Here is a 20,776-nt window from a genome sequence, read left to right on the forward strand (position 1 = left end):
ACAGACACAGACAACAACTCTCTCTGCCCTGTCCTCGAATACAAATACTCAGAGTGGAGTCGACTTCGAGTAACATTCAGATCCAGATACCACAAATTATTTCAAGTATAAAAAAAGCAGTAGTCCTTTTAGTTTTAGAGCCATTAGGTCCGTGGAGCTGGAATTTATCCCGGGTTCTACAGCGTGAAACAGACTATAGCAATTGCTTGCTACCCTTTGGATAGGACCCAAGTCTATTGCAAAGTACTGTCCACCAGATCTATCAATTCCAGCTACCCAATCACTGCTGAGTGGACAGGTTGGGGGTGTCAAAAAATTGTTCGAATGCACCCGGTATCGATCTTGGTCCCTTTGCTTGTGAAGCAAATGCTCTACCAACTGAGCTATCAAAAACAAAGTCTGGAATTACCTCAATCACCGTCTCATTCCTGGTCTTTTCCACAGACAAAGATCTCAGCTCCCGTTCCAAGTCCCTGCATTTGCCCATGTAATCCTGGCAGGAGAAAAAAACAGAACATTTTAAAAAACTATCATCTACAAATACAGTCCACTCCGGATAATCGCAGTACCTTGGGATCAGCGGAAATGTTTGCATTAACCGAAGTTGCAATTAACCGAAGTTGAGTTTCCTGTCAGCGATTGCAACATTTTACATATATATATGCTAAACTCAAACAAATAGTTGTAAACAAAGTTCTTAGTCCACCAGACATAGCAATTTGATTGAAACAAAAGCCATATGGTATCCCCGTATTCATTTTCACAAACAAAAGAAGCTTTGGTGCAAGCCGACATCTTATTCAAATTTGATTCACATTCACTCTTTTGTTCTCAACATTTGTAAGAGTCAAAGAGATTAGCAGAAGAGAGACGATAAGCCTATACCAAACTCGTTTGTCACAATGCACAGGATAACGCTCAGTCTCTCTTTACAACTGTCATTTTCTACCTGTAGTAAAATCTATGCCCATCCCCCTCGCCTCCTATTTAATGGCCACAGATGACATCACAAACCCATACTACAAAGCCACGCCCTCTTTTGTCTCAAATAGAATGGTGACACACTACATTAGCATTAAATCCCGCTCACTCTCGCTTTTTCAACCTGACACGATTTCGTCCATGATGAAATTAATTCATGATATTTTGTTTGATTGATTTACTGAATTTATCACTTTTTTAGGACGAAAATGTGTTGCGATTAACCGAAGTTTGTTGCAATTAACCAGTGACTTTTATATAGAATTAATTCCGTTTCTTGGGAAATGTTGCGATTAACCGAAAGTTGTGATTAACTGAGTTGCGATTATCCGGAGTGGACTGTATTGATGAAAATGGTGACAATGGGAAGGCTTTGGATTGATTCAGGCAACACCCCTCCCCCCCCCCCCCCCCCCCCGTCTCCCCCTTTTCAAATATTGCTACATCAAGTAGACGTTGCTTGAGACACCAATAAAACAGATCAAAGTATTATAGAATTCATTAAATAAGAAATAAAAATCGGCTTGCTAGATCTTTTTTAGGGGTGGGTGGGGGAGTTTAAGTTGTTTTTTGTTGTTTTTTTTTTTTGGGGGGGGGGGTTTCTACTTTGAAAACAAGCTTCTACAAAAACGAACAAGATGGACTATATTTGACACGAAATAGAATTTCAATTCCCAACAGGAAAAGAGTGGGACTATACATGAAACACACCAAAAAAGAATCAAACACAACAAAACAACTTGTCCAGTGCATAGCCAGAGTGCATACACCCAAACTCAACGATTTTCGTCCAATATTTGACAAGGTCGGAAAAATAAAAGGAGGGTAATCTGGTTCACAATAACTTACAATAATAATATAATAACACTACTAACTACTGTTGCGAGCTACTACTAACTACTACTTACTACTACTATACTACTACTACTACTACTCTACTACTACTACTACTACTACTACTACTACTACTACTATACTACTATTACTACTACACTACTACTACTACTACTACTACTATTTACTACTACTACTACTACTACTACTACTACTACTACTACTACTACTACACTACTACATACTACTACTACTATTACTACTATACTACTATATACTACTAATTATAACTAAACTCATACTATACTATATATAATAATAGATGATGATGATGATGATGATGATGATGATGATGATGATGATGATGATGATGATGATGATGATGATGATGATGATGAAAGCTTCCATAGAAACATAACATAACACTCGATATATTTTTAAAAAACTTTTTTCTTTCCATTTCTTTTCAAAGTTTAGCTGGGTCAATCAATTAATGGACTTGCCAATCCATTGTAAGGACGGTTGAACGGCTGTCGTTATTTCATGTCTGGACGTGAACTGACCGTACGTAGTAGTGGTGGTGGTGGGTGGGTGGGTGGTGGTGTCGTTGATACATGGCGGCTAATCCTTGGATATTTGATACACTTTATACATGTAGTACTTAATGCCATGGCCCAGATAGACGATTTACACACACACACACACACACACACACACTCAAACATACATATACACAAACACACAGAGACAAACACACTCTCACATACGTACGTACAAACATACAGAGACAAACAGACTCACACACATACACAAAAACTTACAAAAACAAAGTCTCTCTCTCTCTCTCTCTTCTCTCTCTCTCTCTCTCTCTCTCTCTCTCTCTCTCTCTCTCTCTCTCTTTCACAATATCTATCTTTATACTTATATGTATCTATCTCTATGTCTATCTGCCAACGACCTACCTATCTATCTATCCATCTATGGTTGATGGGAACTGGCTGGAATCTATCAACGAATCTGTCTATCTACTTATCTACATTATTACCTCCTACCCACTTTTTCTTTCCTTTACTCCAACTGCCTTTCTCTCATTCAACTCTCTCTCTCTCTCTCTCTCTCTCTCTCTCTCTCTCTCTCTCTCTCTCTCTCTCTCTCTCTCTCTCTCTCTCTCTCTCTTATACAGACACACCAACATACATACATTAATACCCTCTTTCTCCTACTACAAAAGAACGCCCCCCCCCCCTTCCCCTTTTACCAATTCCTCTGGTCAGACCCAAACACACCCAAGACCCTTGAGGGTCAATAATTGAAGAGGCGGCATTATATATCAGTTTATTGCCGTGCTCTGGAAAGACAAGTAATTAAAAATTTTGGCCAGAAAACTCATCCTTCAAATATCAACCCATGTTAAATGACCCACATCTTGGCAAAGTCTCTCAAACCTGGGACTTCAACGAAGACATCGCGAAGTCCAAGGTTTGAGAATGGTAACTAAGATGAGGGTCATTTAAATCGATCGATATTACAAGGACGAGTTTTCTGGCCAAATTTTTAAATAGCTGTCTTTCCATGCTACGACAGTGGTCTGATTAATGGTGCGGGGCCTACAGGTCTAATACCCTAATCTATATCAACACACTGATACAAAATAACACAGGCAGGGAATTGCGATAAGAGCGCCATTACCAGGTAGTTACAAATAAGGCAAATTCCATTCTGAGATCGATCAGAGGCAGGAACAATCATCAGATTTTATATATTCATATTTTGATCTTAATTTATTTTTTTTAAAGGAGAACATTATTTTTTTTTTGGTTCATATTCTAACCTAAAATAAATAATACTTTTTAAAGTTTGTGAAAAACTAAAATATACCACACTTTTTTTCTTCATATTTTGACCAAAAATATATTTATTCATTTATGCCCTAAAACAATTTTATTTTTAACATTATGACTTAAAGTATATCATACTTCATAATATTATGACCTGAATAAAATCACTTATTTCCCTTCATATTTTGACCTTAAATAAACATTTATTTTTTTTTTCATATTTTGGCCTCCAAGTAAGATTATTAAAATTTCGCGAGCAATTCTATGGTACTAATACTCCGATTCGTCATAATTTGTGTTTTTCTCAATCTGCTTGAATGAAAATTTGACCCAAATAAGAAAAACGTTAGATTGTGTTTATGCGCACAAAATATTACTTTAAACGGCCAATCAGCTGTCTTTTACACCTTACTTTAAACCAATAAAATGAGCGAAAATATACTGTAATAGTTAATTTTTCTTTTTATTCAACGCGTTCAAAGCATTATTCAAAGATGACGTATTTACTAAGAAATGTTAGGGTTTTCCAATGGAACGGGGAGGGGGGGGGGGGGGGGGGGGGGGGGGAGGGTGTCTGGAATGATCAATGTTATCTGACTATATTAGAATTAGACACAGACTGCATACAGGAAGGTGGTGGTAGTGTAAGTAGCGGTCTGTATTCCCCAATAACCGTGTTTGACACCAGCCTGGCAACAATCAGCGATCCCTGATAACTCGCCAATCCAACAATAATTAATGGGAAACTAATGACCTCCTTACTCATTAGGGGTCAGCGTGGCTCAGCGGTAACGGGCTTTGCTTCGTGCCCGAAAGGAACCGAGTTCGTTAACTTATAGGTATAGCCTGACACTGGCCAAAACATGACATCAAAAGACAAGTCTTTGGCCACAAAATAGAAAAAATCGTGAGTTGTATTCAATAGTTTAACCAATGGGATCACCTGTTTCCTTGAGCTCTAGTAACGACAACTCACTAGACGCTGCACAAACCGAAAAATGACGTCAAACCACAAGTCCTAGTGGGTTCTAATGTCAGGCTATAAGATAACGATGGCTACAGTTCGATCGCCCACCGCTGCGCTGTGTGGCCTTAAGCAAGTCACCTCGCCCTAGCTAAATTTGCGGGGCTGCACTGCGGCTGACGCCTGGGTTATTCCAGTCTTCCCTTGGAATATACCCAAGAGACAAATTCGCCCTATGGGATGAATAAAGGGAATTTCTTACTTTCTAAGGGAATTTATTACTTTCTACCCTCCAGAACAAGCGAGCCAACCCACAAAACTATGTGTAACTTTAAACGCTTATGATCTCGTTGACGCTATGCATTTACGTAAAACATTCACCAGTTCTGCCCGCCAGTCAATCGCACCAACCGCAAAACTATGTGTAACTGGAATAGTCAGGTTGACGACATGCGTTAAAGTAAAATATTCATCAAATGTGTCCGCCAGATCAATCGTACCATTACACAAAAACTAAGGGTAACCTTAACATTTGTTAAGTCTGATTGAGGGAATTAAGTGAGAACGAATCACCTAACTGGCGGTCTAAAACCAATTACAACGAGCTCAGTGACGTCATCTTCATTCGATCTATAATACTATGTAAGCCGCGAGGCTGGCGTTGATCGCAGGCTCAAACTTGGCGTTGTAGATAAAACTCTTATCAGCACTGCTCTAATCTGAAAGAGTATAATATTTTTAAAATTTTGACCAGAAAAATCGTCCTTTTAAATACACCCATCGATTAAAATGACCCACATTTTGACCAAAAAAAAACTCCCAAACCTGGGACTTCCTCGAAAACTTCCTCAAAACTCCAGCCAGATTTTAGAGCTTTATTTTGACAAAACAGTTGTCGAGGGTCATTTTAATCGATCGATAGCTGAAGGACGAAACTGGCCAAAATTTTCAATACGTGTTTTATTCAGATCACGACAGAACAGCTTATCGTTCGTATCTCTAAGACCAAATGAAATGGGTTATGGATAAAGTTGGCTTGATAAAACGTGTGATTATGTGTGCATGTTTAAACACAACATTTTGTAAAACGGTTTTGACCACACTCAGTGGCTACTGCGCTATACAAATCCACACGTTTAAACCCCCCCCCCCCCCCCCCCCCCACCAAGATTGAATTTAGTAAAGGTATGGAATTTTCACTTTTCTGTTTTCAGGTTTTAAAGTGCTTGTCTTATTTATTTATCACGGTGTTGGTGTTGCTGTTGTCCTTAAAGTTGTTGTTGTTGTTGTTGTTGTTGTTGTTGTTGTTGAAACTGTTGTTGTTGTTGTTGAAGCTGTTGTTGTTGCTGCTGTTGTTGTTGTTGTTGTTGTTGTTGAAACTGTTGTTGTTGTTGAAGCTGTTGTTGTTGTTGTTGAAACTGTTGTTGTTGTTGAAACTGTTGTTGTTGTTGAAACTGTTGTTGTTGTTGTTGAAACTGTTGTTGTTGTTGTTGAAACTGTTGTTGTTGTATTGTTCTTGTCGTTGTTATTGTTGTTATTGCTGTTACTGTTGTTGTTGTTGTTGTTGTTGCCTTTGTCGTTGTCATTGTTGTTGTCTGTTGTCGTTGAAGTTGTAGTTGTTCTAATGAGTGAACGACTACCATTAAATGATCACGAGAAGTTACTATAATATATTCATTCATTCATCTAAATATAAATATAAATGTATCAATCTATATAGATAGTGTGCGCTTGGCTAAGAAGCTCATAACATTGCCATCCGGAAGTATAACGGACCAACACACAAAACTGTGTGTATCCATGAACATTTATAGCCGGGTTAATACAGTTCAGTGAGCATTACTCATAAACGCGGATGGCAAAAAACAATAACAAAGACCTGAGTGACGTCATCTTCGAACTTGGCCAAGGAGTTCACAACATTGCCATCCGGATGTATAACGGACCAACACACACACACTGTGTAAACATGAACTTTTATAGACTGGTTAATACAGTTTAGTGAGAACAACTCACAAACGCGGATGGCAAAAACAATAACAAAGGCCTGAGTGACGTCATCTTCGAACTATCTATAGCTGTTGTTGTTCTAACGAGTGAGAAGTTACTACATATTCATTCATTCATTAATACATCCATGCATCTAAATCTATCAATCTATCATTCAGCTATTTATTTCCCACCATTCCTTTGTTCATGCTATGAGAAGCCAATACTAACTTCATTATAATTTCTAGATAATAATAATCACTGACGAATTCCAATTTGCGTGACAACTTCAAATCGATTTAAAATCAAAACAATAAAATTCTTCTCTTTTCAAAGATCTATTTCCATCCGTCTCGTCTAGAGCACTGTCAAACATTGGTGGTATCAGCTATGGAGTTATTATCGTTACGTCTCACTCTCATGTGTAAATCACCAAGAGCCTGCTTTTCGGGATGTGGCGCTATATAAGCAATTATCATCATCATCACCATCATCATCAGAACCATCACCATCATCATTATCATTATCATCATAACCATCATCATCATCATTATTACTATTATTATCATTATTATTATTATTATTATTATTATTATTATTATTATTATTATTATTATTATTATTATTATTGTTGTTGTTGTTGTTGTTGTTGTTGTTATTATCATTAATCTTTCTTCTATATTTTACTCCTATTCCCTATGTCCATCCTTGGGAAGAGTCTATGCTTCAATCCTTTGATAGTAAAGATTAAAAGGAGGGGAAGGGAGGAAGAAATGAAAATGAGAAGAAAAAAAAAAAAAGGGGGGGGGGGGGGGGGAATGAGGGGTATCGAGTTAACTTTCCATTCCAAACTAAAGATTTCATCTCTATCAACGATACCATCAATGGCGACGGCATCAAAATAAAATCGATTAAATTCACATCCGCTCCGATCTCTTTATCGATAACTATCGATTTAAACGTTTTGTTGATGAAAAAAAATAATTATCGATTTATCGACGGTTCGATTCGTCACCAAAGTGGATCCTTTCTGATCTCCTACAAATACAAACCAAAGTTGTCCACTGTGAAACGTAACCCAACAGATGTGGTCTTGTGTGTGTCACGCTCGCCTTTAGATCGGCAGGTCCTGGGTTCGAACCTCGCTCGGCTATTTACTCATATTCTCTCACCGTACTCGGGTGTAAAATGAGTACCTGACGTTGACTCTGTCGGACCAAATTGTAATATCGCCTAACAGGCGTCATGTGTTGTCCTAAATGTTAAGTGTTTCCGATGACTAGGGACCCCTTGTAAAGCGCTTTGAGCACGTTTAGTAGATATTTCGCTATAGATAAAACGAAGTTGGCGTCACTCAGGTCTTTGTTATTGTTTTTTTGCCATCCGCGTTTATGATAATTATCACTAAACTGTATTAAACAGACTATAAATGTTCAAGGTTACACATAGTTTTTGTGTGTTGGTCCGTTATACTTCCGGATGGCAATTTTGTGAGCTTCTTAGCCAAGCGCATACTATCTATAGATAGTATGAAGTTGACGTCACTCAAGTCTTTGTTATTGTTTTCGCCATCCGCGTTTATGAGTAGTTCTCACTAAACTGTTGTAACCAGACTATAGATAGTTCGAAGATGACGTCACTCAGGCCTTTGTTATTGTTTTTGCCATCCGCGTTTGTGAGTTGTTCTCACTAAACTGTATTAACCAGACTATAAAAGTTCATGGTTACACAGAGTTTGTGTGTTGGTCCGTTATACTTCCGGATGGCAATGTTGTGAACTCCCTGGCCAAGCGCATTCTATCTATACACATTCAAAATTACACAAAGTTTTGAGTGTTGGTCTTTGTACTTCCGGATGGCAATGTTTTGAGCTTCTAAGCCAAACGCATACTTTCTATATAAAAGCTTAAGTTATTTTTCGTGTTTTTTTAAAATATTCATTGTGATGAGTGACTATTTAAGAGAGGAGGAATAAATAGACGTAAACAAACTTAACACATCTTAACGATGTCTGCCTCCGACCGTGTAATGACTCAAGTGTGTAGCATGCAATTTCTGGGTGTGTCAAACGTTTCGGGCACAGCAATGTAGGAACCTCTAGTATCGGACACTGGTCACTCTCTCTCTCTCTCTCTCTCTCTCTCTCTCTCTCTCTCTCTCTCTCTCTCTCTATATATATATATATATATATATATATATATATATATACATATATATATATATATATATATATATATATATATATATATATATATATATATATCTTCTTCTAGGTTCCATGCCTGGTCCAGGCTTCGGATACTGCATGAATTATCTCTCTCCATTCCTCCCTGTCTCTTGCTTTTTCAAACAGCTCTTGGATTGTTAGGTTGGTGAAGCCCTTCAGTTGGTCTATGAGTGTTTTTCTTTGTCTCCCCCGGGCGCGTTTACCAGGTATTTTTCCACAACTTGCCAGGTATTCATTCTTATCTTTCCTTACTATGTGTCCGAAAAAGGATAGTTGTCGATCCACTATTAAGGGCATTAGTTTCCTTTGTTGGTATGTTTGTTTTAGCACTTCTTCGTTCGTTTTGTGTGCAGTATACGATATTCTCTGCATCCTTCTCAAGCACCACATTTCAAAAGCTTCAATGTTCTTTTGTGTTTCTGCATTTGTAGTCCAGCTTTCGCATCCGTATAACAAGATTGGCCACACGTAGCACTTCAAGACTCGGAATCTAATCCCGAACGACATCTGTTTGTTTTTCAAAATGTTTCCCAGGTCCATGAAGGCCTGTTTGGCTTGAGTTATTCTTGCTCGTATGTCTCGGTTACATCTTCCATCTGTTGTCACTATTGAACCTAGGTATTTAAAACTTTCTACGTTGGTAAGTTGCTCGCCGTGAATCGTTATATTGCAGGTGTTGTTGTTTTCGGGGTTTTTCTGTATTACCATGCATTCCGTTTTGGTGATATTCACTTCCATTCCCTTGGCTTCACTATCTACTACCACTTTGTCAACAATCTTTTGAAGTTGGATTTCTGATGTTGCAATGAGTACCGTATCGTCTGCGTATCTTATATTATTTATGTTGTGACCTCCTACTTTTATTCCCTCCATATTATTTATGCCCCTCATGATTGTTTCTTGGTATAGATTAAACAGATCTGGTGAGGCAACACACCCTTGACGGACTCCTTTCTTAATAGGAATGGAATTTCCTGTAGAGTTTCCGATTTTGATAGATGCCTGCTGGGTGTAGTATAATGTTTGCATGAGTCTGAGGTCTTTCTCATCAGCGCCAATGGAGTGCAGTTGTTTTAGTATTTCTTCGTGGCGTACTCTATCAAAAGCTTTTTTGTAGTCGACAAAACAGAGGTATAGTGGGGTCTGAACCTGTATAGCTCTTTCACTTAAAACACGGAGGAGGTATATTGCGTTCCTTGTCCCTCTGTCAGGTTGGAATCCATATTGTTCTTCTGCGATTTCGGGGTTAATCTTATTCCTTAGCCTGTTGATAATTATACGCAACAGTATTTTGTTGATGTGGCTTATTAAACTTATAGTTCTAAAATTTTCGCATCTGACTGCACCTGCTTTCTTTGGTATTGCTATGAAAATAGAGTTACAGAGATCTTCTGGAATTTTCCCAGTATTGTATATATTGTTGAATAATATGTGAAGTTCATCAATTGCTAGATCTCCTAGGCTTTTTAATACCTCTACAGATATTTCATCAGGGCCTGTTGCTTTACCATCCCTCATTCGTTCCATGGCATGTTCAATTTCACTTTTGGTGATGTTTGGTCCGCTTAATGGTTCTTTGAATTTCAGTGGTGGTTCATTTCTATTTGGATCATTGTACAGTTCGCCTATGTATTCTACCCATCGGCTTTCTATATGTTGTTCTTCAAATAGCAGTTCCCCTTGTTTGTTTTGGATACAACTTCCTGCTGCTTTGCTTTTCCTTTTCCCTGATAGTTCTTTTATTCTTTGGTGAGCTTGTTGGGGGTTGGGTTTGTATTCTCTTTCGATTTCGCAGCATTTCCAGTCTAGATAGTTCTCGTGTGCCTCGATGCATTTGGATTTAATGTGGTTGTTCAATGTTTGGTATTCTGCAGACCCTCTGTTGCATTTTCGTCTTTCTTCAAATAGGTTTAGAATTTCATTTGTCATCCATTCCTTTTTGCTGTTTATTTGAGCTATTGGTAAATGCTTTTCTGCAGTTGCTTTGACACACTTTTGGAATATATCAAATTGTTTTTCACATTTTTCGTTATCAGGTTCACTTTGGCTTTGTATCATGAGTGCATTTTCAAATTCTTCTCTCATTTTTGTTTGTATGCCATTGTCTTTGCATAACCTGTAATCCCTCTTTATTCTACCAGCTGTTCTCTGAATAGCTTTAAACTTTATCCTTACTGTACAAACAACTGGGACATGGTCACTGTCTACATCGGCGCCTGGATAGGTTTTGCAATTTAATATGCCATTTCTGAATCTTGATGATACTGCTATAAAGTCTATCTGGTTCCTTGCTCTGTCCCCTGGTGATTGCCATGTCCAGGTTCTTCTTGGGTGTTGTTGAAACCAGGTGTTTGAAATCATTAATTTATTTGTTCTACACCAATCTGCCCAGATGTTTCCTCGTTCATTTCTGTCTCCGAGTCCATGTGGTCCGATTATGTCACCATCTCTGCCTCTGCCAATCTTAGCATTTAGGTCCCCCATTACCATAAGGACTTCTTGTGATTTACACATTCGTTTTGCTTTGTCTAGTGAATGGTAAAACTCTGTCATATCTGCATCTGTCGCCTCTTCTGTTGGTGCATAAACTTGAATAATATTGGTGTCAACTACAGGTCCTCTTAGCTTAACCAGCAAAACTCTGTCTGAGATTGCTACGTGCCCTTTGTAAAATTTGGTTGATTTTTGGTCTAAGATCATCCCTACTCCTTTTTGGAAAGAGGTTCCACCACTCCATATGATCTTATATGTCGTGTTGTTTTCTTGTTTTGACATGGTTCCCTGCTCTTTCCATCTCATCTCTGCCAGGCCAAGAATATTTATTTGGAGCCGTTTCATTTCTTTTAGAATGTTGTTTAGTTTTCCTTTTTGGGCACAGGTCCTGACATTCCATGTCCCAATTTTGGTTTTGTCACATTTGTGAAATTTATTTCGCCTAGTAATTGGCTGACGGTTCGGTGTGACCTGACGAACATCACGCTCCCAACCGAGCGAGGCAGCAGTCTTCCGTGAAAACATGCTCCCCTTTACGCTGTCACCGTTTAACTTTTTGGACTTATTCATGCAGTTAACTCGGCAAAGTTACAAGAATGGTTTGCCATTGCCTATTCTTGTCGCCCTCTGCAGTTGGCCAGCTTGACCTGTTACCGTTCGACACCACGAGGAGGTTGCAGTAGGGCTTGATGATGATCTATCTTTGCAGACTTGGCATCATCCATTTGTCGAACATATATATATATATATATATATATATATATATATATATATATATATATATATATATATATATATATATATATATATATATATACTTGAATCCTATTGTCCATATCACACCAGGCGTGTAGAAAGACTCTAGCCCCACCAGCCCCAAAACACGATGACTTTGTTGTGGGATTATCGTCTCCTTTAATCCGCTCAACTCGATCCTAATCTCCAAACCATACGGTCAGTCACTATTAAGATATGAGAGAGAAAAAAGTGTCTATGAAACAGTGTCAGACAAAGCAAGAAAGAAAAATACAAGGGAAAAAAATCAGCCGGTCCCGACTGGGGATCGAACCTCGGATCTCCTAATATCCGGTCAGACGTGCTACCATTACACACCACAGCGGTTAGTTGGGACGATTTAATTGCCTTTTGAGAGTATGGGCTTGGCTAAGAAGCTCACAACAATGCCATCCGGAAGTATAACGTACCAACACATAAAACTATGTGTCACCATGAACTTTTTATAGTCTGGATAATACAGTTAAGTGAGAATTACTCATAAACGTGGATGGCAAAACACAATAACAAAGACCTGAGTGACGTCAACTTCGTTCTATCTATATCATTCTCAAACTTGCCAACCAATCTCCACCATTTGAAAAGATTTATCATACTTTTCATAATAACTAAGCTCATTTTCTTCCCCCCCCCCCCCCCCCTTTTTTTTTTTTTTTTAAATGGGGCAGCGTGGCTCAACGATACGGGCTATGATTCGTACCCGAAAGGTACCGATCACGAGTTCGATCACGCTCACCTCTGCAGAAAAAAAACTCTCAATCCTGGGACTTCGCGAAGTCTTTCTTGAAGTCCCAGGTTTAAGAGTATTTTGCCAAGACGAGGGTCTTTTAACCCTCCCCTTACCACCTAATGGAAAATCGTCACATTTGTTACGATGCAACCATCACTTTTCTCATCCAGATTTCATATTTTTTTCTTTTTTTTTCTTTTTTTTTTTTTTTTTGCTATAGCTATAAAAGCTTGACATTCTGTAATATAGCCCATATTGTCGAACAATACTATGTATTGACTGTTTTTTTTTTTTTTTTTTTTAATTTTTTTTTTACGATAACTACTATGTTACTAGTGTGCATCTTGTGTGAGTGTGTCTATGTCAATATTGTATTGTTATAAATGTGTAACCAAATGACAAATTGCCACTTTTTTGGGGACAATAAAGATATATTATTATTATTATCATCATCATCATCATCATCATCATCATCATCATTCATTATTATTATTATTATTATTATTATTATTATTATTATTATTATTATTATTATTATATGTCTATTTTTGGGATGGGTGGGTGTGAAGTTTTTGGAAAAATTCTGAAAATGGCTGGTAAGGAGAGGGTTAAATCGATGGATATTTGAAGGACGAGTTTTCTGACCGAATGTTTAAAAGCGAGTCTTTCCAAAGTACGGCAGTTAATAACTGGTTAAAGGATTCTCAATGGTCGGTGTCCTCCATGGTACAATGGCGGAAGAACCCAACGGGGCATGGAAGTGGAGGGTTTGAATGGTTAATGATCTAGAACGGGTATATAGAATGTATTATTGGATACACTTCAATAGACGCGACCGTCAAGTGTCAGAAAAGGCCAAACTTTCCACCCCTGTCATGTTCCCTGCTTTAATTACTATTATAGACCTACCCAGTACTACGAAAAATTCGTAAAATTACGAAATTTTGGGGCTCCAATTTCATAACTTCATGAACATTTCTAAGTCATTAAAACTTATTGAAAATAAAAGTTGATTTCAGATTACATCATATTTTAAAGGATTTTAAGGAGTTATCAATGTAAGGGTAAATTGTTGATCTGTAAAGTCAACTATAGCGACTACAATTTCGATAATCTACTATAAACTACGAATTTCTAAATTTTCAAGTTGGCATGTCTGCTTTTACAACCAGCGCCAGACAGTCAATGGCCCATTATCACTTGGTGGGAAAATGACCTTCAACCCCCCCCCCCCCAAACACACACAAACACACTTCTCTCTAGTAGGAAAGAAAGGAAGAAATAAAATTTTGAGAGGTGGGTCGGGTCAATTAGTTCGAAGTTTAACGAGCAGTTCGTTGGAAACCCGCCCAACACAAATCACTCACAATTATTATTGATCCCGGCTTTAAATCTGAAAAATTATTTTCCACCGCAAGGCAAAAGTTCAAAATAAAAATAAAACATCAACATCCAAAGACCAGGTATTGAACCTTAAACCTTCTGGTAACCAGTCAGACGTCCTAACATGATTCCATACACATGAACCCCTTTAATTAAAAAAAGTAGATTTTTAACCAATCAAAACATGGAGTTTGTGACACACCCTCACACGTGCTCGGACAAACATAGTTGGTTGTTCATAAACAATGACGTAAGTGAAATCGACCTCTCTCTCTGATCACTGTTATTGTTTTTATACCGCCAGATGGGTGACGAGTTATCACACAATTTTCTCAATCGTATTATAAACGTTTAAGTTTACTCATAGTTTTCTGTGGTGGTTCGGTGTGCGCTTGGCTAAGAAACTAACAACATTGCCATCCGGAAATATAACGGACAAACACACTTAAGTAATTATAGACAGTTCGAAGATGCCGTCACTCAGGTCTTTGTTATTGTTTTTTGCCATCCGCGTTTATGAGTAATGCTCACTGAACTGTATTAACCCGACTATAAACGTTCATGGCACATATTTTGGCGTTTCGTTATACTTCGTGGAATGTTATGACTCTAGCCAAGCGATACTATCTATAAACTAACGAATTTTAATAGTGTTCGAAGTTGAGCACAGCTGTTTGTTTTACAACCGCGTCGAGAAGTCAATGGCCATAACTGGGAAAATGACCTATAAAAGTTCATGGTTACACAAAGTTTGTGTGTTAGTCCGTTATACTTCCGGATGGCAATGTTGTGAACTCCTTGGCCAAGCGCATTCTATCTATACAGTTTATTGGGAATTACTCATAAACATGAATGGTAAAAATTTATAACAAAGACCTGAGTGACGTCATCTTCGTTCTATCTATTGATCAGGGGGTAGAAAGTGGGTAATTTACTTAGACACGACATACCAATATTAGTAAAAATTTGTATTGTTTGCTATGTTTGCCAATAACTGCCATTGTTTACATTATGACGACTGTCCGAGAGGCGTGGCGAGAGAAGAAGAAGAAGAAGAAGAAGAAGAAGAAGAAGAAGAAGAAGAAGAAGAAGAAGAAGAAGAAGAAGAAGAAGAAGAAGAAGAAGAAGAAGAAGAAGAAGAAGAAGAAGAAGAAGAAGAAGAAGAAGAAGAAGAATGTACGACATGGGAACACCCCCACTCCACCAGACACAAAGACCCCCAATGTCAAGGAATTATAGTTTTATAACCATAAAATTATCCATGCGTACGTGGGTCTCTTGTACGTGACGCTGGAAATGGGATACCCTTGTAGGACATCCTCTGAAAACAACACGTATTTAAGAATTTGGCCAGAAAACTCGTCCTTCAAATATCGATCTATCAAAATAAACTTTATCTTTGGCAAAAACAAAAAACATTCAAATCTGGGACCTCGCGAGGTCTTCCTTTATTTCCAGGTTTGAGAGTTTATGCCAAGATGTGGGTCATCTAAATCGATCGTTATTTGAAGGAAGAGTATCCTGGCCAACTTTTTAAATACGCCTTTACTCCAGAGTAGGACAATAAACGGGTTTAAATTAAAATGACCAGCAAAAAAAAAGGGTGGGGGGGAGGGGGAGGGAGAGGGGAGAGAGGGAGAGAGAGAGAGAGAGAGAGAGAGAGAGAGAGAGAGAGAGAGAGAGAGAAAGTCATATTCTCTCGCCGTACTCGGGTGTAAAATTAGTATCCGTTAACAGGGTTTTATCTGTCGAAAATAAAAAGTGTAATGTCGCCTAACAGGCGTCATGTCTCGCCCTCAATGTTAATTAAATGTTGCTGTTGGCTAGGGACTCCCTTGTAAGTAAGTAATAATAATAATAATAATAATAACAATAATATTTATAATAATAATAATAATAATAATAATAATAATAATAATAATAATAATAATAATAATAATAATAATAATAATAATTCTATAGCACCTTTCATTGAAACCTCCCTCAAGGCGCTTAAAAAACAACAAGACATTGTTTACCCAGAATACAATAAAACTTTTTTTTTCTCTTTTTGTGACGAAACTATTAATCTGTAACACCATATGGAAATGGCCCAGAAAACAATGAACACATTGTTCATTGTCTGAAATAATAGCCCACCCCTTGTCAATAATAAAGATGTATGTATAAAGAAAAATTAATATCGAACAATGTCCCTCATTGACAAAAGTTAGCTAGGCACACAATAATTAAACAAGAAAAGTTGATAACTCAAATTGGTCTAACAATTTTAATAACACACACACACACACATACATACATACATAGACACACACACAAACCATTAAAAAAACAACAACAGAAAACAACAACAAAAAGACAAACTAACAACAACAAAAAAAAACAACAAAAAAAAACAAAAAACAAACGAACTTATATTTGGACATTGTAGCCCAAATAGATCGCATACACTTTTCTACATATTATTTTTATTTTTTAAATCTAGTAAATAATAAAATATATTTGTCTTAAAATAAAAGTAAACGTTGGCTCAACAAACAACACAATTTCCACACACAACAAATTTGATAAAGCGATTAAAATCAGCTATAACTGTAGACTAATGAACGAAAATGAATACAACAGCTTTATATATTTTATATTTAGCTTTATTTAGCTTTATATATATATATTGGGGATTAATAATCTAGCTCAAGGAAAAAATGAACGAAAATGAATATAACAGCTATATAAAGCTGTTATATTCATTTTCGTTCATTTTTTCCTTGAGCTAGATTATTAATCCCCAATTTGCTCACTTGGACAACATGGGTGATTCCTGTTGACATCAGACATCTTGTTTGATGAGTTATCTATATTCCTTCGTGGAATGCCTAGGCGACGATATCTTATGATATCGTGGCGCAAAAGGCATACTTTTATTTTTAAATATATATATTCCAAACATGGAACGTTTCGGGTTCAAAAAGCTTCTTTATCCAATAACAACAACAACAACAACAACAACAACAACAACAACAACAACAACAACAACAACAGAAGATCAATTATTAATATTTTTGCTGCTCTTTTTATTTTTGTTATTGGTTGAAGAATGGGTTTCAGTCCTGAACGTCCCGTGTTTGATCTTGAAACAAAATTTCTATCTTTTTTTAGTATTTTTTTTTTTTTGGAAGCTGTTATAATCATATTTGTTCATTATACGTTTTACAGCTCATGGTTGTAATGGACAACTAAAAAAAAAAAAATGACGCAAAATATTGTCCATTTACAACAAGGTTAAACCAGGGCCCAGATGTTGGTTCGGATGTCAGACCTCCTTTTTATATATACGTCGGTTCCACGATAAATTAAATAAATCCCGACAAGGACACCAATATTCTGATGATTTTAACGTTTCTGGACGTGGATTGATAGGCGATTATTATGAATAGTTAGAATGATGTTGACGTCACTCAGTTGTTTTTCTTTTTTGCCATCCGCGTTTATGAGTAATTCTCACTAAACTGTATTAACCAGACTATAAACGTTCGAGGTTACACATTGATAGTTTTGTGTGTTGGTCCGTTATACTTCCGGATGGCAATGTTGTGAGTTCTTAGCAAAGCGCATACTATCTATTCGTGGATTGATAGTTATGGATACGATATCAAAACAGGGCACGACTCGACGCTCGAAGTTTATTGTTTCTTTTGGGATAACCTGCACGGTAAACAAACATTTATTGATTGGCTTTATTCATCTCGCTGGATATAAAAAGAAAAACAACGTTTCGCCCGACGTGCACTTATTTGCAGGTCTGATTGATAACCCATTTCCTTATGGGCTCATTGTTGTAATTGAAATCTCAAAAAAAAAGACGCAAATTATTGTCCATTACAACAATGTTAAAATAGGCCCATAAGATTGTTCGGATTTCAGACCTGCATTTATTTAAGTATACGTTCGGTTTCGCCCCTTCCCCGCCCCTCCAACTAAAAAAAAAAAAAACAGACATTGTGATTTATATAGCGCAAGATCCAATAAACGTGCTCAAAGCGCTTTACAACGTGCCTCTGACCAACAGCTACACGTAACATGAAGAACAAGAAATGACGCCTGTCAAGCAGTATTACACTTATTTTTTCAGAGACAACGGCCTGGACCTGAGTACGGTGAGGGAATGTGAGTAAAGAGCCTTTACCAAGGACTCAACTATGCGCCGTGCGAGGCTCGAACCCAGGACCTTCTGATCATGGAAGCGAGTGCCATACCACAAGGCCACATCGCCGCACTAACAAAATGACGCGAAAATTAAATAGAAAAGATAAACCAAGAACGAAAAGCCTCCAATCAGATCCGCATTAATGACGAAGATTTGTCATTTATGGACGTCCAAAACGGAACAAAAAGACATTAAACGACACATTGTGTATAGTTACAGTTTTCTCTCAAAGTTATTCGAGTTCATTAAACTGGATGACCCCAGAATATCTACCCCCCCCCCCTCCCGAAAGAAACAGTATAAGTTTGTTCAAATCTCAGACTTCAATCCATCACCCCCCCCCCCTCCCCCTTCTCACAAACACACACACACACACACACACACACACACACATACACACACACATCTATATCGTTGTCCTCTGAAGAAAAGAAAAAAAAAACAAATTAAAAAAAAACAAAAAAACAAATCATGTTCTTTAAATTCTTGGCCAGAAAACCCGTCCCTCAATTATCGATCGATTTAAATGAGGGTCATTTAAATCGATCGATATTTGAAGGGCGAGTTTTCTGGCCAAAATTTTAAATACGTGTTTTTTTCTTCTTTTTTTTTCTTCCCCCAGAGTACCACGGTTGTATTTTGTATTTATATCCTAAACATAGAACGCCCAGGGTGACTTCAGAATTATGTTCTTTGTTGAAGCTCTTACAATCTTTTTTGTTTATCATAATAAATAAATTGATTGAGCTTTTATATAGCGCAATATCCACTAAACGTGCTCTAAAACACGCTTTACAGGGGTCCCTTGCCTGTTAGGCTATATTACATTTTTTTTCGGAAAGAGACAACGCTGTTAACGGCCAGGTACCCATGTCACACATGAGCACGGTGAGAGAATTTGAGTAAAGAGCCTTTTCCAATGACTCCACTGTGCGCCGAGCGAGGCTCGAACTCAGGACCTTCCGATCCGAAATCGTGTCTTACCACAAGACCACATAGCATAAAAACAAAAAACAAACAAATAAAAGAAACAAACAATAAAACCTTACATGATTCATCATGGAAGACTTCTTCTGTTCGACGGGGTCTTTCCAAGTGACCCGCTTCGGACTAGCCAGCCTCTCTCCACTATCGCTCCTTCTGCCCGGAGAAGACGCCGGGCTTCTCGTGCTGCCATAATCCCAGTAGTATCTGCCGCCGGAGTCGCTGCGAGATCTGTCCGGAGAATCTCTGCGACGCTCCGGGGACGACAGCGGACTCCTTCCAGAGCTACCGTAGCGACTCCCAGACCCCGAGCCGCCACGGGAATGATCTGCAGGCGAAAGCTCCCTTCGCCGTTGAGGGTAGCGGCTCTGGTGACCCCTTCCGCTTCTCGTGGAGTAATCCGAGGAGGTACTGTCCGCTACCCTGTCGTCGGCAAGAGCGGTTGAAGACGCCGAGTAACGAGGCTCCGGCCGCCCCCTCGGAATTCCCGCCAATTCTCGGCTGTCGTAGCGGAAGTCGTCATCGTCGTAGTATGTATCCATCATCCGGGCAGTTTGGGAATTGGAACGACTAGATTCACCACACAATTCAATACTGATTATAGGATGTGTTATAAAAGGATCTTCTTGTCCGGGCTACTCCATATTTTTACCCTGTCTCTAGGGAATGTACCCCAGAAAATCCCCAGAAAATCTACTAGGAATGTCCTAGCCATGGTAAATAAATAAATTTAAGAATATAATATAAATATACATATTATATATTTTTTTTTTCAAAACTGCCTAGAACTAAAAGAACTTCACACGACACGTACTCGTACCGTACTCGTGAATTTGTAAGACCCAGAATCACAAATCCATGTCGTAGAAATGAACAACCAAAATATCCACACAAATACACAATAAACCCCCGTAGAACAAATAACTTTTATTTTTTTTAAAAATTCATTTTTCTTAAAATAAAATAAAATTATAAAATAAATCATTACAAAAACGTGTCTGCGATTTTAAAAAATACAAAACAAACCAAAATAAAACAAAGGGAAAAAAAAAATCAACGGCGAAGGGGGAAATAACCCCCTCTATGACTATAATGAGATCACAGTAAAAGTAGGTGACGATGCAATCCATAATCGGTACAAATGGTATTCGTGTAATCGATATTAACGGATGACAGATTAAAGGCAGAAACTCTCCATTTTTATTAGTATTTTTTTTTTTTTTTTGCCTTGACTCGATTTGTTTACGTTTCATTGTGACAATTTATTATATTATTATTATTATTATTATTATTATTATTATTATTATTATTATTATTATTATTATTATTATTATTATTATTATTATTATTATTA

General features: G+C 37.6%; 1 protein-coding gene across 24 annotated transcripts in view; it reads right to left on the reverse strand.

Annotated features, from left to right (window-relative positions):
• Window positions 1-20,776, reverse strand: part of LOC144977366 (uncharacterized) — a 118,842-nt gene that overhangs the window by 85,292 nt on the left and 12,774 nt on the right. For 12 of the 24 annotated variants that reach the window (XM_078922510.1, XM_078922505.1, XM_078922493.1 and 9 more), the window contains exons 1-2: window positions 19,488-20,088; window positions 410-493 (exon numbers count right to left, since the gene is read on the reverse strand). In XM_078922510.1, the coding sequence (XP_078778636.1) occupies window positions 410-493; window positions 19,488-19,967 (564 nt within the window). In that variant the 5' untranslated portion in view covers window positions 19,968-20,088. Of the gene's footprint in view, window positions 1-409; window positions 494-19,487; window positions 20,130-20,776 lie in introns of those variants that run through there. The other 12 variants (XM_078922504.1, XM_078922502.1, XM_078922511.1 and 9 more) reach the window with 2 other exon arrangements.

This window comes from Berghia stephanieae, chromosome 7 (genome assembly GCF_034508935.2).
Source record: "Berghia stephanieae isolate SIO BIC M18660-M18661 chromosome 7, UCSD_Bste_1.3, whole genome shotgun sequence".
NCBI classification, from domain to species: Eukaryota; Metazoa; Mollusca; class Gastropoda; order Nudibranchia; family Aeolidiidae; genus Berghia; species Berghia stephanieae.